We start from the raw sequence: 24,629 nt of genomic DNA, 5'->3' as shown, positions 1-24,629 counted from the left end.
GATGTTACAGATATCATATAACAGAAACATGTTTTAGACTTGTTGCACTAAAACCCATCCACAGACAGAAAACATGACTGGCACATTTGCCATGGGTTACTGCCCAGGTACAAATTTGCCCAGTGTTTATAAATGACCGCCAATGATTCACAGTAAAATTCATTGGCTGTATGATGAGCTATAGTTATACTATAGTAACATAACTTCCTGTTGTGCATTTTAACCTAACCTGAACCTTATTCTAGAACAAGACCCTGAGACAAAGTTCTTCAGCATAACCAAAGCCGTGGCGAAGCACGATATTTTGCAATTTGTGCTGAAATCCTCCACTCCTGCAGCACAAGAGGGGCAGTGGATTATCGGCCTGCAGAGAATCAGTGTTGTGTTGCTCAAACCCAAAGCTTAAAGTTCTATAAATCAATAATTGAACTTCATACTGCTATTTTGCACAAGCCTCAATTAATGATTTAATTACACAACCAGCATCATGCATGTCATGACTGTTGGTTTTCTATTACTCTACTACACCTACTAGTAAATTATTTGCCATGTAGAAATATAATTTCTACCCAAATCAGTGATCAGGTTAGTGAGGTCAGACTATTATTCTGAACACAACTGTATGTATATTATATATAATACACACACACCATCTGTGTACTCTGAATACAAACTCGCTGCAATCTTGTGACGTTTATGGTGCCAGAAAAACAGCCAACATTTTGGGTTTTTGTTGGCACAATAAACACAATTTCACAAGACTAGGAGTGCTGGAGAGAGTTTATATGTGGCCACTTGGCAGTGGGACCAGCAACTTGCACCCAACGCTACAACAAGCGGTTGGTATAGTAAGGCATTACTCTACTACTTTGACACCCGTAATACTAGTCTGTATTTGTATATTTTTTAAAATTTCAAATAGCAATAATTTTGGAATGCTGGGAATTGCAGCAAAGTAACATCTGGGGACTCAATGTTGGGTGAATAAAAAAACAAAACAACCCATACTCTATAAGAAAGTAAAAACAATGTTCAATGAATCTGGATAAGATCCACTCCACTCTAACAAGGATAGTGAAAATCAAATGTATTGTTCCACAAAAGTCTCAGTTGATCAGGTACTTGTGGATTTTGTATTTTTTTACAGTAGAAATAAAAACCTAGAAGTTTTTTTTATAGTTTTATTTTCTCCTTCTAAAGCCAAGTGTGACTGAATAAAATTGGATGCAAACATGCAGAGCGGATTTCAGCACTGAAACACTTGAGTAGGCAGTTCACCGCAAAAAAACAGTTCTGCACCTGGGCCGAGGCCAACATAAGGGGTTCCAGGTGCAGACACAGAAGACTGAAGATATCAGCAGAGGGTTGCTTTTACACTGGTGGAGAAACAGCCAAAAGTTACACCCCTGTGAATGTCTAGAACAGGAGTGCCCATACTTTACTAACGTGAGGCCTACTTTTAGTGATGTTGTCCCATTATGATCTACATCCATAAAACCATTGTTGGCATTCTGTTCCAAGGAAAATTACTTAAACGGATTTATGGGAAAATGTATATTGTAATTAACTACTTCTTATGTAACCTTAACATAATAAATATCTGAATAAAATAGGAGGGTGATTTAGACACGCTGTTTGTTGATAGTGTCTTGAGATCTACTCATCACCAACTAAAGGTCTACTGGTAGATCCCGATCTACCTTTTTGGCAACACCTGGTCTATAACTTCTCCCAGGTGGACACTGCAGTATATAAAGTAAGTGGAAACGATTTACAGTCACTGGTTTTCTTTCAAAACAAAGTCATTTACACAGAAATATTATGAAAGCCACTTTTTTTTTTATTTTGCTGGCTGATCCAAGACAGCTTTTTGGCACCTGATGCAGTGGATGAAGAGAAAAGAAAAATATGATTAAAAAGGCACTTGGTTGTGTGGAATGACTTGGAGGTCAGATTTTCTTTTTTAAACAAAAAAAAAACAAATATATACAAGAAATATCAGAGTCTGCATCCCAAATGATGTAAAAAAATCTTTAAGTTCTTTCCAGATAGAAAATTGCAAACAGGCATCCATCAGCCTTCAGGGTCCTGTTCTTTTTTTTCAGTATTGAAAATGACATTGCTTTCTCTATCATAGCTGTCTATATAGCTGGTCAATTCATGCACACAACGACCAGCTAGGTCATACAGACTAGAACGAAGAGCACTGGCTACAGCAGCCTCAATGGATGGATTTTTTTTCAGCAGTGTGTCTGCCACAAAAGCAAACGTTCTGCAGTCTTGAGCATATGCCTGAATAAAAAGAAGGTAAGAGTTTCAGGTACAACACACATTTAGCAGTTATACAATATGCACTCAAAGCATATAAAGCAGCCTGTAGTCTTATGCCTTTATATGCTCAAAGTGCTCTTCAGCTCTTGCTATGTTGAGATTTTCCATTTGGATCTATATGGTTAAGTACATATAGGGGCTCATTTACGGCCACATTATTGCAGGTGCTCAACCTCATACAACCAAATACAATGATTTTTTGAGTAATAGGCACAATGATTTTTTTTCTCTCTATGAGCACACCTACTATAATGAGGTAAGGAAAGGTGTGGATCAAGTCACCAATATATTTTAGGGCAGGGTTCTAGTCACTGATGAGACTTTTGGCTCTCATTTTCTGTAATATTCCCTTTTGTATGATGTATGATAGGGCTGTCAAAACTGGCAGCTGCAGCCCCTGACCCCCCTTATGTGGCCCCCCACATAACTCTGTTTACCATGTGTAAACTTTAAAAGGTAACAGAAATTAACTGGCCCCTGTTATTTAATCAAATTCAGACTGTAATCCCTGTACTGTTCACACATGTAATCCCCCCTGCATTGTTCACACTTGTAACAACTGCACACATTGTTCACACTTTATTAAAATGCTAATGGGCACCAGCACTGTGTCACTGTAAGTAGTACATTTTAGAGTGGTCCTGATCAGTGAAAACTGTCTCCTGCTCTGGCCTGCCTTCCCTGTGCTCATGTGTGCCATAATCTTTGCCTGCACTACTCTTCCTGTGTGTGCCATACTCTACCTGTGGAACATAAGCCTGGTATTTGTTAGCATTTGAAAATTTTTGTTAGTGGCCCCTAAGGTGTTTAATCATGTGCTGGGGGATGCTGTGTTATACACAGGGGAGGAGGCACATGGTTTTAAGTGTAGGTCTTAAAGGAACAGTTCAATGTAAAATAAAAACTGGGTAAATAGATAGGTTGTGCAAAATAAAAAAATGTTTCTGATATATTAAGTTAACCACAAATGTAATCTATAAAGCCTGGAATGAGCGGATATCTAACAAAATAGGACAGAACACTACTTCCTGCTTTTCAGCTCTCTAACGCTGCGTTAGTCAGTGACATGGGACATAACTGTACAGGGAGTTTGAAATTGATCCTCAGCATGCAGCTCAGATTCAACAGTTATGACCAATGTCCCCCCCCATCAAGTCACTGATTGGTTGCTTCCTGGTAAGCAGTGGAAACCAAGTGAGCTGCAAAGCAAGTAGTGTTCTGGCTATTCTGTTACACATCCAGACACTCCAGCCTTTATTCATTACATCATTTATTGAAAACATTTTTATTCTGTACAGCCTGTTTACCCAGTTTTTTTTTTTGCACTGAACAATTCCTTTAATATGACTTAACTTTTTTCACATATGAGTGATAAATGATATCCCAACAGTGAGCACCAATCATTTGGCCTTTTGGTGTGCTACCACCATTAATGTGTACATGGTCTTGGGGTAACATGGGTGTGGTTTTAAAGTGTGTGTGGTTTAAAAACAGGGAGTGGTCAACACTGGCTTCCATTATCGGCCCTCCACCATGTAGGCCAGAAAGGCAATGGTGTGAATGAAAGACTGGAAGATGAATAGCAGAGGAAAGACAACAAAACAAATGGAACAAAAACAGAATTGTAGCCGCACAGAGCAACATTTTTAGTCAGAAGAAGGTGGATAACTTAAAAAAAAAAAAAAAGGGGTAACTAAAAATTGAAGGCCAATTGACAAGTTGCTAAAAATTTGTAATCTTTAACATAAAAGTTAACTTAAAGGCAAACCGCTCCTTAAACATTTAATTAATTTCTGATTAAGTTTGCTGGAATACTTGGTTGCTACTAGGGATGCACCAAATCCCAGATTTGGTTTGGGATTTGGCTGAATCTGAGCTATTTGTAGCAAGATTTGGGTTTGGCCAAATCAAGAAAATATTCAGCATCAGGTTTTTCAGCTCACACCTCTACATTTCCAATGCTGTGGAAGGGTTTGGATTCGGTTCAGTATTTGGCCAAATCCATAACCCTGGATGTAAGATATAGCAATCATATAAATTAACTCACCATCTCAAGCTCTTCCTTTTTGGTTAAGATAAAGGCTGTGCGTAGCGCCAGAGCAGTTTCAGACTGCTCCCGTCCTGTTTCAGAGCCTGCTCCACCTTGATCACTAACACTAGGAGTTACTGGTGAGGGTGGGGAGACATCATTCCAGGCGTCCTAAAGGGCAACAGTAAGTTTAAAATGAATGAACATGCAAAGAGATAACATGCAAAATCCGCACACAAGAGATACAGCATTTTGTCACACCTGAAACTGACAGATATGGCTTTAAAATTGTGTAATTGCAGAAAAAGTTTATTAGTGGTGATTTTTTTTCCAGACTACATGCTTATACTAATGCAGCAGTTTCAATATTCTACAAGAGAAGAGTATTTTAGCCATTTCTGTGTCATGCAAGTGACAAAATGCACCAAGACTGTAACCTAAAAAGTCATGGCAGAAAAAAAACAAATAGAAAGCCATGTGCAAATTTTCCCTGTGCTGATAATGAAGCCCCAAATTTAAGGAACAGCATCCCAATTCATGAGCACCTTTTTGGCATTCCATAACAGAAGAGTGTTCGGATACCTATGCCACCACCCATCATCCACTGTTAAATGTGCATGTTTGAAGGATGTAGGTTACATAGCAAATGAAGTTGATAAAACACACATGCACAACTAGTTCAAACTTCAAGTTTAATTTTATTCAAGGCCATCGGGACACCAGGTAACAACCTAGTGGGCCCCCGGCCCTCAATGAACCACACCCCTCTGATCTTGTCCTCCTCCAGTCTGATCAAGAGAGCAGGTACGCACAGAGGGCCCGACGGGAGGGTGGTGCTGGAGATGTGACAGATGCCACGATGGACCTTGCACCCTTCAGTCCGACACTGATTTTATCACATATAAAGCAGTCTCCATAAGTGGCTCTATCTATAAAAGGCATCCAACCTTCTTAATACTATTAAATTAATCTGCCGGTACAACTGGTTTAGGGAGAAATTTCTACTGGACAGTTCCTTAGATTCTATGCTACATGGCACTAAAAGGGTTAAAGTTGATGGCCAGGTTAATATATTACTAATATAATACTACTAATATAAAACGTGTGAGAGACCCAAAGGATCACTACTCTGACAGTGGTTTTGAGGGTCATTCTACATCAGGGGTGTCCAATCCGTGGCCCTCATGCGGCCCAGCTTGAAATGCTTGTTTGCCGTAGATCGCATTGCATCATCGCCGGGATCTCCACGGTGATCTGCGTGTGACGTTACCGCCGGCGCGCTCCGCGCCAGTCTCCACAAAGGCTACAATTTTTGGTGCCTGTGACTGCCTGGTTTTGTTAGGTCCTGCCCCCCTCTCGTCTGGCAGTTTAGTGTGAAATAGAGGCAGAGAGCAAATCCCAGCCAACAACGTGACTCTTCTTCTGCCCAATGGAGATCAAGGATCAGGCCAGGAGGCAGGCAATGGGCAATGCTTCACAAAAGGGGAGTGAGGGAGGAGAGGGTGCGGCTATGTTTTTTTTTTTTTGTGAGACGTCCACCAGAGTGCACACTTCAGCCTGCAACTTACTGGCAGTCTGGCACTCCACCAGCAGCAAGTCAGCAACCTGACCTGACCAATTACCTCAGGCTCACCACAACACACCTGCATAATGTTTTTACAGGTACAGATTTTTTTTCTGTTTCACTCTGGCCTGACGCCTTGCCTTTGAGATTATAAATTTGGTAGTAGGGATTTGTGTAACACCCCTGGTCCATCCAATAACTTATTCCATAATTATCTCACAATTATTTATTTAAATTCACTGTGTAGGTCTGTAGGATAAGTCAATAATTCACTATTAAATCTATTTGACAACCATGTATTTCATGTGCGGCCCCAGAAAATTTTACTTCTTCGAATGTGGCCCAGGGAAGCCAAAAGGTTGGACACCCCTGTTCTACATTAAGGACAATGTTGCATATTTTTAGGGATATATTAATATTTTAATAAACAAGTGCTTTTATTAGACCAAAGAAAAATGCTTAATAGAACACAAAGCTGTCCGCTTGCTAGAAACACAAGCTTTGCATTAATTATTAAATTAGAATTTTTGACTATACAACACTACAGAAATATAGCTTTTGAATGAACACAACAGGCTTTCTAGACTATTAATATAAAAAACAATGCACTATTTGTCCAATAATATATTTATATACCAGCAAAGGAATCTGCATCTCCCCTTCATTGTGGCACATTTCGGGAATTCTTTCACTACACAATCTCTTTCCCGTGCTGGTCTCTCCCTCCCTTTTTTTGTTGTTAAAGCTCTGTTCTCCATCATCAGAGTCCTCTTTCTTCACAGTTCTAGTCAGTGCTTCTTCCTTTTGAATTTCAGCTTCAGGAAAGTTCTCCTTAATAAGACATTAACATACAATTTATTAGTTTTAATTGCAGCAATAAAGACACACCAAGAGGTATGGGTCTATAATACTGATCAGTTTATTGCAGAGTTGGTCTTTGTACAGAGAAAAAAAATAATCCTGACATACATAGTGTCATCCTCAGTGACTCTAGATTACTACCTCAGTGCAGGGATGTTTCCTGTAATATTAAGGTTGGCCACACACAGGCAGATTTAAGGTACCAATTCGGGTCCTTTAGACCAATTCGGCAGCTTATCTGCCCATGTATTGGGCCTTCCCAACAGGCCTCCCCAAGCGATATCTGGACAAAAATAGGCCAGATATCGATAGGGCAGTTTGATTTTCCCCACGATAGGGGACCGCATGAGCGGTCCTCGGCCCATAAGAACCAATTCACACCGTTGTAATCTGATCATTTTGCCCTAGGGCCAATTAGCCCAATATTGCCTTGCCTTTGGTGGGCATATCAGGAGAAAGATCCGCTTGCTTGATGACCTCGCCAAATGAGCGGATCTTAAACATCACAAAGCTATAAGAAAAGATTACAAGATTGATAAAGGCCTAGAAACCTAAAGCTGGCCATAAATTTAAACTGCAATCAGATTGCCAAACAATCATATCAGTCTGATTTGGTTCAGAACAAAGGTGGCCCAATTGGTCAAAGATTTGATCAGTTATGCCAGCTGCCTTAAAGGGGACCTGTCACCCTAAGAAATTATTCCAAATTCTTATCTATTGTGTTTGTAAAGCAAAATGAACTTTTCTTACAATATATCAATTATTTAAATCTTTGTTGCCACCTGCCTTGTAATTCACAAATCATAGCAAGCAGGCAGTAGCCATTTGTGGACACTTATTAAGATAAGCTTTGTAATACAGGTGTTGGACCCATTACCCCGAACCCATTATCAAGAAAGCTCAGAATTAAGGAAAGGCTGTCTCCCATAGATTCCATTTTATCCAAATAAAATTTTAAAAAACTATTTCCTTTTTCTCTGTAACAAAGAAGATCCAAATTACAGAAAGATCCATTATCCGCAAAACCCCAGGTCCCAAGCTTTCTGCATAACAGGTCCCATACCTGTACCTTCAAAATCTTGTTTATGTGCCAGAATGGGAGACTTGATGCCCATGCAGCTACACAATTAGACTGTGAGCAGGGAGGGGGAATTTGAGGAGCGCAATGACATGTAGGAAATTAAAAATGGAAAGTAATTGCCTGCCTCTATCCCTAAGCATAGAGGAGGGGCAGGCAATATATGATTGACAGCTGATATCTTCAAATGCATTTCTAACAGGTACGGATGTTTTAAAGAAAAAAAAAATTGAGTTTTATGTTAAATTTGAAAAGGACTTTTATTATAAAGCTTTTTATGTCTAGGTGACTGGTCCTCTTTAAATGAAACTGGGATTTTTATCAACAGGACAAAGATAAATGCATACATTTAGATCAGTTGACAGGGTCAGTGAACCCCACTGATTTAGAAGGGTCAGACTGGGGGGCCCGGGGGTGCTGCCTCAGGGTCCCTCTCCACCGCACCGCGCATGGAAGAGAGGAAGAGGCGCAGGGTGCAGATCTGGGCCGGCTAGGCCCACAAAAGCCGGGGGCCCCAGGTTTCTTCCCAGTGTCCCGCCAGCCCAGTCCAACCCTGATTATTAGCATACATTTTGTATACCTCTTTGAGTTCTTCAGTTATCTCTGTTTTGATTTCAGCAGCAGGTGCAATTGCTATTTCCTCTGGGCACTCTTGATTCACTTCAGTTGCTGGGACTACACAGTCTTTCAATTTGCCATCGGTTTTGGTATCCTCATTAGGTTTTAGCGTCTCTTCTGCACCAGTTTTTGTTTTTGATGGAACATTGCTTTCACCTTCATCCTGCTGTAAAAAAGGAACCATGTCAAAACCTGTCCACGACTTCAGAAGTATCAGAACATAAGAAGTATCAAGTCTTACCCCAGATACTAGCACCACAATATTTCGATTCTGGACCGCTGAAAAGACAAGAAAATATATAAAAGTGTTATCTACAAATTGTAGGAAAAAAATCCTCACAGCCGAGATAATAAAAATATATATATCCTTGAGAAAGGTCCCCTGGTGGGACCGAAACGTCGGATTATGTTGTAAATCAATAAACGCAAAACTTTTCTTCACATCAATACAGTGAGTGCTGATCCTTCTTGTTCTATATATATATATATATATATACACACACACACACAACTGACAAGGCGACAGTCAAAGAAATCACCATAAATATAGAAAATGCTTGCCTTATGGTAATGGAAAACCATGAGATTTGTTGCCCTTTGGAAATATGTGCTGCTGAAGGGGACAGATCTTCTAAAAATACCTTATTATTCACTTTAATTCAGCAGGCAATATGCAACATCACATGCGTCAATCTGAATATTAGTGAAGGAGAAGTATTTTTAGGATTTGTCTCCTGCAGGAAACCAAAACTACAGTGTGCAACAAATCTTATAACAATTCCCCTTCACTACTTGGATGCCTTTATCCTTATGTAACTGCAAGCTGCAAAATAACAAGCATCATTTACACAGCTGGATAATCGCTTGTGAACATAATTGTGAAATTAAGGTTGCATTTCTAGTGATTATCAGATCATCTTAAGATCACTATACACGGGGAAATAAACCTGCAGACTCAGCCTTTCCAGACAAAGTTGGAGCATGCATGGAAACCTTCTAATCATCTGTCAGACTGTTATTTGGCCAAAAAACATGACCGTTATCTTTGGGGCAAGAACTGCATCGCATTGATACGGTCCTGTCCTGGGTGGTTGTTTTCTCCCCAGGTCCCAATTCAGTCCAGCGTGTTGGTGGTCATATCAGGGAGAGCATGCCCACATTAATATCATGTCTAACTTGTGTTGTGCAGCAATCAAAACAGAAAATGTATAATAAAAACTTTTTAAAAAATTGTTGAATGCCAAGGGCCAAGTCACTTTCAACATGGCGACTAGCACATTCAATGGCGTAAATAGAGCGCACCCTGATCCCCATCCTCCCGCCCACTTCCCATCCCTGTTTTTAACCCACCGTTAAGAGCACCAGTGTATGCAGTGTTCATAAGAGATCTGATATAGGGTTTTGGGTTGTGGTTTGGGAGACTTCTTGTGAGGGTTAAAAGACAGAATTGCTGAGAGGCAAGCACTGAAGGATACAAGGTGCTGAGAAAGAGAACGGCCAGGGAAGGGGAAGTAAATGGAGGGGGGATTTTAAGCTGAAAGCATGGCCTTTAAACATTCTTCTGTGCTGTAACTTTATCTTGTGCGCCAAAAATGAAAATCAGGTGTTGTTCTCATGCTTTTCTATACGATATACTAACTGGCGGTATAACAAAGGGTTTAGGACAATGACACACTATGCATTGGCTCTGTTGCTCTCAGGCTGTGTTTTTTTTTGTTTGTTTTTTTATTTTGTATCTGTTCATTACATGTAGTACCATCTATTTTTCTTCTATTTTACCAAAGCTAAACCTATAATATATATCACATAAATTAAATAAAGTATAAAGGAGTCTGATGATGCCACAAAATTTCCCCCAAATCCTGTTGCTTATTTAAAGGTCATTATGCTTGTACAATACAGAAAAGCCATGAATATCCTGTAAATCAGGAGTGCCCATACTTTACTAATATGGCGTCTAATTTTAGTGATGTTGTCACATTAGGATCTATATCTATAAAAGAATTGTTAGCATTCTTTTACATGGAAAATATTATTTAAATAATAATTCATGAGAACACATTTTGCTATATTTAACAAACAACTATTTCTTATGTAACCTTAAAATAATAAATATCTGAATGAAAAGCATGAAATAGGAGGGTGATATAGACGAGCTATTTGTTGACAGTGTCTTGAGAACTACTGATAATCAGCTAAAGGTCCACTGGTAGATCCCGGTCTACCTTTTGGGCACTCCTGCTGTAAATTATATCCTTATAAACGGTTAGTGTTGACATCTGTTAAAATTACAGTGCTTAGTGGTTTAATTTCTTTTCACATGACACAATTAAACTTGTGTATTATAATAAAGTACTCACTATTGTAAAATATGAAGACATTAGAAGTTACCTTGGAGTTCCATGACCTTCATTTGTTTTACAATGGGGGTACATTATTAAATATATATTTTATAGAAGAGATCTGAATAGTACAAAAACATGTATACGCTAGTACTGACTTAGTTCAAGCTCCTTTTTGGTCAAACATTTGGCCAAGGCCATTTTAGCTCATAGCAGGGTTGAGGGACATGGTTACACTGCTATATGAGATATACAGACACAGTTAAGAATATCAGGACATAATTAGCGTTTAGTTCAATTATTTTACAGTCTGGATGGTTTGCTGTTAAAATGGACAGTACAGATGTATTTTACAGCAATTTGTTACATGCAAGAAACCTAGAAATCATGCAGACAGAAAAAAATACTCCTTGGGCCATTAACCTAAAAATATATATGAAATCAAGTAAACTTATTCTCCCCTAATCTTAAACAAACTGGTTTTCTGCATGGGTTAGGGGAACAGCTCACAGTTTACTGACCTGGGTACATAGAAAATATCCTCTTATGAGGAGTGTCATTTACAACCCGTTTATCTATCTCAAACCCCTTCTGACTTCTTGCAATTCAATTATAAATGGAGCACTGTGTAAAGTGATAAGGACCTTGCGACTAGCCTGCAGTAAGGCAACACTTACACAGAGAGGCCTAATGGCACATGGATTTTTCTTCACTGGCTAGATACATAAACAAACACCAAAATCATCCTGCATAGCCCTCTATTACAATTACTTATCAAACGAAGGCACCCTTCATTGTCGTTTATGCTCTTGAAAGTGCCAGTACACATTATTGTCAAGCTAGTGTGCATTTTAGGTGAAACTTGCCTATTTTCAGCAGAAAAGCATCTGACAAGCATTCTACTATATTTTTATATTATATATTTTTATATATCTATATCTATATCTATCTATCTATCTATATATATACACACACACAGAACGATCGATTCTAGCGAAATCCGACCAAACCGTCAAATTATCGTGAAGTAGGTGGGACTCAAACGATAGTACAGTACATCTTACGATTTTTCGTCCAACATCTGTCAGAAAATTGATTGGCCAGGTTAAATAAAATTATCGGCCCCATTGCAATCTATCTATGTTTGCAGGGCCAAGCAGCCAGCTACCCTCAGTTTTCCTAGCAATATTGCCTGAAATGGTCTTTTTAGTTGATGGACAAATCGTACATTTAAACGATCGATTTGAGATAATCGTGGTCTCACGATAACGAAAAGACCTTTTACATCTATGGCCCGCTTTAGAATATCTATAAATATATACACACATACATACATACATACACATATATATTGGTAAGATGGATGGCACTCCGCTTCTCAACTTCACCCAGTTGCATGGTTACAGAATGAACCAGCAACACTGGGATATTTTTCAAAACAAAAAAAGTGTATTTAGTGAAGCATGTTGCAGCCAACGTAACAATTCAAGGCTGAAACATTATGTTGGCTGGAACATGCTTCACTAAATACACTTCTTTTGTAATTTCTATCAATGAAGCAGATAAAAGCCCCGGAGTTGATTTGAGGGGGGGTGCTTGTATGTGGAATATTTTTATGTGAAAAGACAACATGCGGTCAAAGGAACTCTCCATGCAGGTGAAACAAGCCACCCTTAAGCAGCAAAAATAGAAAAAAACAATCCGAGAAATTGCTTCAATATTAGGAGTGGCAAAATCTACAGTTTGGTACATCCTGAGAGAAAAAGAAAGAAAGCACTGGTGAACTCGGCAACGCAAAAAGACCTGGACGTCCACGGAAGACAACAGTGGTGGATGATAGCAGAATCATTTCCATGGTGAAGAGAAACTGCTTCACAACAGCCAAACAAGTGAACAACACTCTCCAGGATGTAGGTGTATCGATATTCGAATCTACCATAAATTGAAGACTGCATGAAAGTAAATACAGAGGGTGCACTGCAAGGTGCAAGTCACTCATAAGCCTCAAGAATAGAAAGGCTAGACTGGACTTTGCTTAAAATAAAAAAAATAAAAAAAAAATCTAAAAAAGCCAGCACAGTTCTGGAAAAAAGTTCTTTGGACAGATGAAACCAAGATCAACCTCTACCAGAATGATGTCAAGAAAAAAGTATGGAGAAGGCATGGAACAGCTCATAATCCAAAGCATACCACATCTCTATAAAACATTGCGGAGGCACTGTGATGGCTTGGGCGTGCATGGCTGCAAGTGGCACTGGGACACTAGTGTTTATCCATGATGTGACACTGGACAGAAGCAGCCAAATGAATTCTGAAGTGTTCAGAGAGAGACATGGTTTGCTCAAATCCAGCTAAATGCAATCAAATTGATTGGGAGGCGTTTCATAATACAGATGGACAATGACCCAAAACATACAGCCAAAGCAACCCAGGAGTTTATTAAAACAAAGAAGTGGAATATTCTTGAATGGCCAAGTCAGTCACCTGATCTGAACCTAATTGAGCATGCATTTCATTGGTGAAGACTAAACTTCGGACAGAAAGGCCCACAAACAAACACCAACTGAAAGCCACTGCAGTAAAGGCCTGGCAGAGCATTAAAAAGGAGGAAACCCAGAATCTGGTGATGTCCATGAGTTCAAGACTTCAGGCTGTCATTGCCAGCGAAGGGTTTTCAACCAAGTATTAGTGTCAGGGGCCGAAGGCTCCGATAGGATTTGCGGACCAAGGAGGAAGCAGCAAATCCAACACAGTTTGTGTTAACAAGAGGGGTCAAGAAGAAGAGTAATCAAAGTCCAGGCAAAAGGGTCAATCCAGGCAGCAAGATTCTTAGTTGAAATAACAGGCCGAAGTCAAAACAGGAATCGATCAAAGATATAAGTCACACCAAGGAACACAAGGAGTCAAACCTATAATTGGGCAAGGTCTGTAATGTTCTGGCGTCTTAAATAGGCCAATTTGGCGCTAAAACAAGCATTATGACGTTGCACATTGACGCGCTCGTGTCAAGACGCTGCACACGTTTGACGCATTGGTGTCAGAACCTGGGAGCCACCATCTTGCCTATGACGCTGGAAACCGGAACGCTGCCCGGAACACTGGTATTACTTCTTACAATTAGAAATTAACATTGTATTTTCAGTTTTTTAATTTGTCCAATTACTTTTGAGCCCCTGAAATGAAGTGATTGTGTTACTCACATTTTTAAGCAATCTTTTTGTTCAACCCACTGAATTAAAGCTGAAAGTCTGCAGTTCAAAAGCATCCGAGTTGTTTCATTTAAAATTTATTGTGGTAATGTACAGAACCAAAATTATAAAAAAAAGAGTCTGTCCAAATATTTATATATAAAATTCAAAATATAAAATTCACTGGTGGGGGTGGGTATTTAAACCTTTATGCAATGTGTACACACTATCCTTGAGAAAAGTCCCCAGTTGGGACCGAAACGCCAGATAACCATGCTGTGTGACCAATAAGACACTTTATTCACTTCCACTTGCTGGGGGGGGGGGGTGTGTGTACACACACACACACACACACACAACATTGGGATTAACATAAATGTATTTGATTTTTTCAAAGAACTCAAAACCTCCTTTTTTCACATACATTGTTTTAAATCAAATACAAGAGAGTGACGGTCTTTCCAAAACTAAACACCTCGACAAATCATTTGGAGATGAGTGTGGGCACGCTGACTTTAATATTAACATATACTATATATTTATATTACACACGTAGTGCTCATGGGCAGTTACACAGTTTAACAGTTCATAGCAAGCCACAGACACAATAAAAGTGGGTTAAAGTACTCACCTTTTGGTACAGGTTTGGTAGTGGAAGGTTTTGATTTCCCATGCTCTTTGCTGTAAACTTTGGCATATTTGGCGCTGTACTTTTTCTGGTACGTGTCTGGGTGTTTGCCGCGATAGTGGCCTCGGTCTCCACCCCTGTAGCCACCTCTGTAGTATGACCCCTTATTGTACCCACCATCATGATGTCCACCCCTACTGTATCCAGAGTCCCTATACTCCTGATAGGACTGGTCTTCACTGGGATATGGAGGTTCTTCATACTCCATATACTGGCCATCTCCATAGTTTCTTTCATGAAATGAATTATCATGATAATCATGGTATCCTTCAGAGCCATAATTCCCATGTTCCCTGCAAAAACAAAAATGAATCTGGTATTCCCAGAATTTTGGCTTATTTGTGCTAAACATGAATGTGACCCACCTATGTCTGGGGTGACTTCCTCTGTATGGCCTTGAACATGGACTCCTCAGCGCAGGAGATGGGTAAACCTTTTCAAGAAAAAAAAAAGGCAGAAAAAAAACCAGAGCACATTTTATCATTCATCCTTTGGCTTTACGATAAGCATCATGTTATCAATATAAACCTTAATTGCATAAAGACAGGTACTACTACTTCTTCCACTGTATAGAGCACTGGTAAGGCCCCATATAGAATACGCTGTACAGTTTTGGTCTCCAGTGCTCAAACAGGACATTATTGAATTAGAGAGGGTACAGAAAAGGGGCAACTAAGCAAGTAAAAGGTATGGAAAATCTTAGCTATGAGGTTAAAGCAGTTAATAAGAGAATTTAATAGGTTTAGTAGAGGCCAGAATAAACAGAGGAGTAATAAAAAGTAGCAACAACAATCACTTTGTAGCCTTAGAGGGCATTTGTTTTTTAAATGGGGTCAGTGACCCCACCCCTCCCCCATTTAAAAACTGAAAAGGGTCAGAAGAAAGCAAATAATTCCATTCCATTCAAAAAATTAAGACCAGAGTGAGCAGTTCTAGAACATACTAAAAGTTAATGTAAAGCTGAACCACCCCTTTAAAGTGGCAATATAATACATTTTACATAAAGTAAACATGGAATAAAAGAAAAGTCACTAAGAATTGAATTGGTATAGCATGTATGAATTAGAACGGAAACAATGCCCAAATGAAGATATGGGAAGCCTTTTTACAATTATGATTCCCTTCACACAGGCGTAGCAAAATGTACACATTCTTTCTTTATTTATCTTTTCATGTCATAGCTCTGTGGTTCAGCAAATACTGCATGAGACTAGAACAGTTTTGTGACCATGTAATTATTACAAATGACATTTTGATTACTTTACAAGAACTTACATGCAGTTATGCACACCAGAATGAAATCAGATGACAGCAGCTTTTAAGGGATATTGTTATTTCCATCAATGCAAAGTCACCTGCAGAAACTGTTTATATTCTGATTAAAACACTACAGAGCCATCGAACAACAGCAGAAAAGGCAGATGCTAAATAACCCTAATAAAGAATATGAAGTAGTCACGTGACACCAACGAAAGCTAGAAATCAGGGGACAAACTCACATCCCGTGCATGGTGATAACTGTTGTCATGACCTCGATGCCATCCTCTGTCTCCTCCTCGCTGATACATCTCATTGGAAATGTAATGCTTTATCCTGAATGAAAATTTAAATTTAGCAACATTATTTCCACCATAGACATGACATATAGCATAACAAAAGAAAAAACAAATTCTATACTATCTGCAAAACTTAACGCAAACAACACTTACATATAAACTGATTAAAAACGTTGTACCATTTGTTGTAAAAACTACAGTCTGTGCTTCTTGCTTACATTCTTTAGACAGTTCATGTGAGGCTTTAATTAGCACTCCTCTGCTCAGGCAATAAAACAGTAACCTCAAAGTCTGTTCATGTGTGATATTGTACAATGCCTACATTCCTTAAATGACTGCAAAAACATGATTGTGATGTTTGGTTCTTGGTACATTGCCTGAGGAGGAAAGCCGATAGAAGATTCAAACGAGCGGTCTAGAAAATCAGAAAAAGTAAGAAACATAGCCTGAAGATCATTTTGGTCACAGTATGATCACTTTTTTTTTTTACTTAATAAAGGAAAATTTGCAATCACTTTATGTTAGGAAAAGTAGTTTATTAGTTTAATATAGGGTTTTCAAAATTAGGCTATATGCCCACAATAAATGCAATGAGAGATTCCCTTAATTTCTGCCCATGAGTTCTCACAACAGGTTAGTGTGACTTAAAGGGGTTGTTCATCTTTAAATTAAATTTTAGTATGATGTAAAGTGATATTCTTTTAAGTATTGTTAGTTTTTGAATTATTTAGCTTTTGATTCAGTAGCTCTCCAGTTCACAATTTCAGCATTTTGGTTACTAGGGTCCATATTACCCTAGAAACCATGCATTAATACGAACAGGAGACTGGAATATGCCCTAAAGTTCCTGAATAGTTATAGTAAGGTTGATAAAATGACACACGTCCATCAAGTTCAACCTTCTATTTTTTTTTTAATCTGCCTAACTGGTAGATGAGAAAGATGAGTAATAAAAATAGCAATAATTATAAATTTGTAGTCTTCCAGGGTATTTGTTTTTTCTAGATGGGGGTCAGTGACCCCTCATTTAAAAGCTGGAAACTGTAAAAGACGGCAAAAAAATTATTCAAAAACTATAACAAAGAAAAAAAAATAAGGCCAATTAAAAAGTTGCTTAGAATTAGCTATTCCATAGCATACCAAATTTGACTGAAAGGTGAGCAACCCTTTTAAGGTGACAATATATGTGCAATCAAGGTACAGAACCTAACCAATTGGTTTACAGACCAAACAGGTTGATAATGTATAAGGGGCCATACACAGCATGGCCACCTTCACACTGCAACTATTAGAATATCAGGTAGTGGCAGCTCTGCATCACTTTCTCATTTGCCGATGCACCATACACTAGCATATATAAGAAAAAAAACGAATCACTGATTGGTTGCTATGGGTTACTGCCCAGTTACAAATTTGATTAGCAACTTCCAAAATCATCCCAAAATAGACTGTAGTGGCCCATAGTTTGAAAAGTGAGATGATGGTAATTTTATTTCAATAGATATATTACACACCAACAGTAATATTGAATTTGGTTTTAAAGTGGTTGAATATGTAAAAGTAATTTCTGCAACCCTCAGATATATGTTGGATTATGGATTATAAAACAATTTTAATTAAAAGAGTTTAACAAAATTTGCCAATCTATATACAGTAGAATCCCATTCTTAAATTTTCTAGGGGACTGCGTCACAGCAGCGTAAATTACCACAAAGCATTAAATTCAGGGATGTAACACAGAGGTTCTATTGTATATCTAAATGCCAAGCTATATAGGGTGTTAATTGAATAACATTTACTTTTTACCATCAGAATTTTAATAAAATGTACACCAGCCTGCCCAAAATGCGGCCCGGGGGCCAATTGCGGCCTGTTTTCAAATTTACATCGGCCCTCAGCCTCCATCATGAAATTAATAATAATGAGGCCCCGCAGCACAGTGCGATCAGGAATCCCATAGCAGTAATATTAAGGCACATTAGTGAAATGATCTGCTACTTGGTCTATACTGCTGCCTGTGTGCTGAAGGTGTTAGCAATAGACACATACTGGCAGGGCCGCCATCAGCGGGGGACAGGGGGGAGAGTTGTAGGGGGCCCCTGAGGGTAAGGGGGCACTTGATTAGCCGGACCCCCTGCTTTCTGAGAGCTGCCGACTTCGGGAAGGCAGGGCGGGAGCACAGGGGGAGGTATCTTCTGTCCATTACTTTCCCTTATTGGTCACAGAGTTGTCCAGGTTGAGCTGCTCAGGGATTGGATAGCTGAGGTTTGGACTTCCCCTCCAGCTCATCCAATCACCTTGCAGCTTTACCGGGACTTGAAATTCTGTGACCAATAAGGGAAGAAAATGTTGTCACTGGAAGAAGATGCAGCCACCTTTGCTCCCCTCCTCCCTTCTGTAGTTGGCAGCTCACTTACAGCAGGTGGGCCAAGCTAATGAAGTAAGTGCAACATGGCAGGGCCCCCTAAAGGTAACCCTTTGTGGTCCCTGTTGTGTGGTGGGGCCCTGGGCACCATTTTTTTTTAAACTTCTGGGGGGGTCAAGTTTTTTACATGGATGTTTAAGGGGGTCCTGGCCACCAATGTTCTTATAACGTGGTGGAGCACTCTCCACCAATTTTTTTTTCTTACCATGTGGGGTCCTAGCCACCAATATTTTTTAATGGGGGGCCCTGACCACAAATGTTTTTTTATGGGGGGCCCTGACCACCAATATTTTTTTTTTTTTATTAACATGTGGGAACCCGAGTCACCTATTTTTTTTGTTTTTTTTTTTACTGTGTGGTGGGGGGTGGAGAGGGAGGACCTATAGGTGGGGCTTGTGGTGGGCGCAGCCCAGGGGGCCATGGAAATTTTGCTGTATGGGGCCCTGCAATTTCTGATGGTGGCCATGCATACTGGCACGTAGAGACGCGCTGTTTTTGCATACTTCTTTAGGGCTGAAGGTGTCAATAGACGTACTGACATGCCAGTACCGTAAACTAAAGAAGTATGGCGTCACTACGTGCAGTTACATGTCTATTGCTAACACCTTCAGCACACAGGCAGCAGTATAGACCAAGTGGCAGATCATTTCACTAATGTGCCCAAATATTACTGCTACGATTACTCGATTCCTGTAATTTAATGTTAATGGTTCAAAGAATGTCGGGCTGCATGGTCGACCCCCACACATTTTCACCTCACCAAATCTGGCCCTCGTTGCAAAAAGTTTGGGCACCCCTGATGTACACTGAAAACTTTTTTTGGCAAATACAAATATTGATTTGCAAATTAAAATAAGTATTATTTACACATGTCTGCCATCACTGTTAATTACTTGTGTAAACTCTACAATTCAGATTTCAAAAAAGTTTGGATGTTCTGAAAAAGTAAATAGAATGTGAATGGGATGATTTGCAATCATTTTTATCATACTGAATTGAAAATAGTACAAAAACAACATATGCAATGTTGAACCTGTGATGTTTTTAACTGAAAAATGATGCTCAGTTTGAAGTTGATCCTAGCCAACATGTTTAAAAAAAATGGGACAGGAGCAACAAAAGACTGGAAAAGTTGCGTTATGCTAAAAAGAGCATCCAGGAGAGATTGGCTGTTTTGGATGAAGGAATGGGGAGCGGTACACCATTTAGTGAAACAATGTATGGGCAAATATTGCAATGATATAACAATAATGTTTATTATCATAAAATTCCAAAGAATTTAGGGATTTCATCATCTATAGCAGATAAGATTCAGAGAATCTGCAGCAATCTCTGTACACAAAGGACAAGGCCAAAAGCCAATATTGGATGCCTGTTATCAGCCGGCACTGAATAGTGCATGATCCAGAAACACTGCCTTTTCTGGGCCCAGCCTCATTTAAGATAGACTGAGATGAAGTGGAAATGTATCCCGTGGTCCGACAAATCAAAATTTGATATTCTTTTTGTAATCACAGGTGCCTCGTCCTCGAGGCTAGAGTAAATGGACCGTCCGGAATGTTAACAGTGACCTGTTCAAAAGCGAGTTATCAGATATTGTATGGGGGTACATTAGTGCACATTGCATGATTAGCTTGCACATCTGGGAAGGCACCATTAATGTTAAAACATATATTAAATTTTTTAAGCAGCATATCCTGCAATCCAGAAAATGTCTTCAGACATTGGTTATTTCAGCAAACCAATGCCAAACCACATTCTGCATGTATTACAACAGCATGGCTCCTTAGAAGATGGCTCTGGGGTTAAACTGACCTGCCTGCAATCCAAACCTGCCATCCATTGAAAACATTTGGCACATTATGAAACATTATGTTAAAAGAATAGATGATGCAACATAGCGGAAAACATGCCCTTGTCATAACTTTTTTGGAATGTGGTACGGACATCAAATTTAAAATATAACATTTTTCAGAAAACAATAAGGTGTCAGTTTCAACACTGGATTTGTTGTCTTTGTACTATTTTCAATTACATATAGGGTTTAAATTATTAGCAAATCATCCCATTCTGTTTTATTTAGATTTTAATGAGTATCCCAACTAATTGGGAAACAGGGTAGTAAACAGCACCATGCTTTGAGCGCAGCATGTTCCTGGGTATTCAGTATGGCTTGTCTTATGGTCTACTTCTTTTCTGTCAACAAGGAAATCATCAGTGCTTTGGAGACTTACCACACAACCAACAAGAAAACAATATACAGTGCCCCCAACAACCACCACCATTTTCAGTGGGCTCTGAGCAGTTGAGAAGCTAAGCTTAGGAGTATTTACACATTTTCAAGCAGAAAATGAGTTCGGCCTGTAATAGCTGTAAACTGATGCTACAAGGCTGATTATTAAAATCTGGATGCTTGTTGCACTGGTCTCTGAGATGTAGCCATGTGGTAATTATCTGTATTAATTACTAATCAGACTTACATTGTGACATTTAAATTCTATGTGTACTGTATATTTTGAGTGGGTCCCTAAACTCAGTATGTGATACCAGCACAGAGCATGTGCAGTGAATCAGCAGAAAAGAATATGGGGAGCTACTGGGACATCTTTGGAGGCACAGATCTTTACTGCTAAAGAGTTTAGTTGGCTTGGACAAAGTCCACAACATAATGTACAACATTTGTAGTCCACTTCTTTAGTTAATCTTAGCTCTCCTGTAATACAAGCATATGATAGAGATAAGGTAATTTTAGAGAGGGGAACCTATAAAGTCTTGCTGTTATGCAAATTCTTATCAGAAGTTGGATGGATTTTTGTTTTGATATTTCTACATCTTAGGGAAAAAGCACACGAAGAGTTCTAGCATTTTGTCATTCAGCAGAAGGAATCTCAAATGCTATAGATCTGCTATAATGCATAGTAATTCATGTAATAGCAAAATACTGAAACTTTGTGTTTTGTTTGGCTGGACGCATTAAACACAGGGGTTACCCTGGTTCTGCAAAGTTCATGTGTGCTGGAGTCTTCGTTGCTCTATTGGTGGGGGTGCCATACCACTACACTCCAATAGCACTGGGTATATTATTTGGTGAGAGGCCAGGTGTGCTTGTGATTCTCATTAGAACCACCTCAGTGTGGCTTCTCTGGTCTATTGAAGGTCATGTACTGCTTGTAAATTGCCCTGCCAAAATAGTGAACCACTTTCCAAAACCATCTGGGCATCAAAAACACCAAGAGCGGTATGCATGTAAAATAGTCACTCTGGATATTTTCACAGGGGCCTGTTGTATGTAAAATGTCAACATATGCAAAGAACTAGGAATCCATGTACGGGAAAAAACCGACAAGCATGGATAGCGCAGGGAATGAAAAGTAGACTATTACAGGGACATGCTCACAACAAGCCAATTGCTTCTGTACTACCAGGAAATTCATCTTAGGCCTATGAGTAAGGGTCTGGTTCTAGAAAGCTTAAAAGGCTCATTTGCAGAAATGTTCCTGTAATAGTCTACTTTTCATTGCTTTTATTACATTCATTGTTTTAGAGTGCCTAACCCTAGATACATACACTGAAATTCTGGCGCAAGTGCCCCTTAACCTCACATTACCACAAAAAGCTGTGGGAACACCAGAATCAGAATACCTGGACTGAGATTCAAAATAGGCCCTGGCATTTCAAGTACACAGAGGCCCAAACAGCCCCACCAGCCCACTAAATAGTAATGGTCTATGCTATGGCATCTTACTGCAGCCCCTATGGCATTTGCCAGAATCTACAGATTGCCGGGTAAGGCAGACATACTAGATGTCACTGCATTTTGCTAAAGCTAATATTGGAGTTGGATTTATTGGAATAACTATGAATCTGGCAAAAATCTACATTGCAATTACAGGATATAGTTGTTTTGGTAAAGGAACACCAAAAATGAAAGAAATATAATCTACTGGTGCCCTTCACTGGCAAAACTGGTGTGTTTACTTCAGAAAACAACAACTATACTTTATATAAACAAGCTGCTGTGTAGCCATTGGGGCAGCCATTCAAAAACAGAATACACAGTAGATAACAGATAAGTTATGAAAAATCCCATTGTATGCTACAGCACTTATCTGTTTTCAGCTGTGTATCCTGTGCCTTTTCTCCTTCCTTTTAACTTTGAATGGCTGCCCCCATGGCTACACAGCAGCTTGTTTATATAAAATATAGTTGTTGTTTCTGAATCACATCTAGAGTTGCCACCTTTTCTGGGGCCGGAAAACATGCAGGGGGGAGGGGCAGATAACGTCAGACGGGATTGATGCCGTTGCGATCAGCTGATCGCCATGTCATTATTTTCAATGTCCTGTCTGGATTTCATTACTTTAGGACACTTTCATTTTTTTTTAGTTACTCTTTCTTTAAATCAGGCTATGCTGCAATAACTGCTCATAGTAAAGTAATATAATTAAAACCATAATTTTATCAGCCACCTGTATGGGGGTGGGGTGGCAAAAAGAGAGGTCACCCTAAATCTCACCCTAACTTGTCCTTCAAACTGAGTATCTATGAGTGCAATTAGGCATGTTCAAAACAAACACTAAATTGGCATTCAAAGTTTGATAATCAATGCTCTAAAGAACTGTGTAGAATATCTAACATATATTATTAAAATACAATTCATAGGAGCAAACAGGAGTCATACAGGATTATATTGATATATAGCTGTATCAGCCTTGCAACAGAAGGTGCAACAACTACACATTAAAATAAGCCAGACAACAAAATGCCTTCTTCCCCAGGACTGAAGAGTATTGCATTCATTTTGTAATGTTATATTGTTAATATTGTGCACTGCCCAGCAAGCTAATAACCTACATGTCATCTGTCCGACACACACACATATATATCTATCTATAGATATATCTCTATCTATAGATATATCTCTATCTCTATCTATAGATATATCTCTATCTATCTATAGATATATCTCTATAGATATATCTCTATCTATCTATAGATATATCTATCTATATCTATAGATATATCTATCTATATCTATATCTATATCTATATCTATATCTATATATATATATATATATAGCTAAATAGATATATCTATATATATATATATATATATATATCTATATCTATATATCTATATCTATATCTAGATAGATAGATAGATAGAGAGACTGAAATAAGATAACAGTTCTAGTATCCCGGGCAGCTATATAGATATATCTATATATATATATATAGATATATCTATATATATCTATAGATATCTATATATGTAGATATATAGAGAGAGACTGAAAGAAGATAACAGTTCTAGTATCCCGGGCAGCCACAGCAAACGCGCACACTACATGGAACACGAGGAAACTAACACGAACTGCAGAAATTATAAATATCCGCTTTATAAAGTGTCCCTGCGGTCTTCACCCACCATACCGCCTAACAGTGCCACTTTTCGCGGGACAGTTCCGATTTTCTTAATTCAGCCCGCGGTTTTGAATCGCTTCTTAAACGTCCCGCAATGCCTCTATCCAGCTCCTTGCCTCTATCCAGCTCCTTGCCTCCAGCTCGACTCTAATCCCGACGTCACAAATCACATCTCGTGAGACTATGGCGTCACACTATATTTATTTCTGCTCAGTGATGCAAAGCATAGCGACCTTTCATGTGTGACGAAGTAACGCAGTGGTAGTGAATACTGAGATGTCAGAATTTTGTTTTCGCGTTGCTTGCTATTTTATCAGCAGTCGTTTATATTTTCTGCTCAGTGCTGTAACTTTAGCCTGCTTTGATGTGCAGTAAAGGGGTTGTTCAACTTCCAAACACTTCTTTCAGTTCAGATTGGTCACCACAAATAAAGATTTTTTTTTTCAATTGTTGTCCATCTTTTTATTTTTTATCGTTTTTCCAAAATTAAAGTTTAATGTTTTTGTCTTTGGTGTCTCAGTCTGG

The 24,629-nt window shown here is 39.0% G+C and overlaps 1 protein-coding gene across 9 annotated transcripts; it reads right to left on the bottom strand.

Annotated features, from left to right (window-relative positions):
• Positions 1-1,817: 1,817 nt before the first annotated feature.
• Positions 1,818-24,348, bottom strand: XB5732857.S (provisional ortholog of predicted gene 15246 S homeolog). 9 transcript variants are annotated; one of them, XM_018249319.2, is made up of 9 exons: positions 24,221-24,346; positions 16,199-16,292; positions 15,065-15,132; positions 14,643-14,992; positions 8,723-8,760; positions 8,444-8,647; positions 6,561-6,755; positions 4,379-4,531; positions 1,818-2,292 (listed from the first exon to the last, which is right to left on the bottom strand). In XM_018249319.2, the coding sequence occupies exons 2-9, from the start codon at positions 16,265-16,267 to the stop codon at positions 2,074-2,076; spliced, it is 1,296 nt and encodes a 431-aa protein (XP_018104808.1). In that variant the 5' UTR covers positions 16,268-16,292; positions 24,221-24,346; the 3' UTR covers positions 1,818-2,073. The 9 variants fall into 9 exon arrangements, with proteins under 9 accessions (XP_018104808.1, XP_018104806.1, XP_018104807.1 ...); XM_018249317.2 differs by having other exon boundaries at positions 24,109-24,279; XM_018249318.2 differs by having other exon boundaries at positions 24,114-24,279.
• Positions 24,349-24,629: the final 281 nt, after the last annotated feature.

The sequence above is a fragment of the Xenopus laevis genome, chromosome 2S (assembly GCF_017654675.1).
Source record: "Xenopus laevis strain J_2021 chromosome 2S, Xenopus_laevis_v10.1, whole genome shotgun sequence".
NCBI classification, from domain to species: Eukaryota; Metazoa; Chordata; class Amphibia; order Anura; family Pipidae; genus Xenopus; species Xenopus laevis.
Note: the sequence above shows the minus strand (reverse complement) of the source record. Positions and strands in the feature narration are given on the sequence as shown.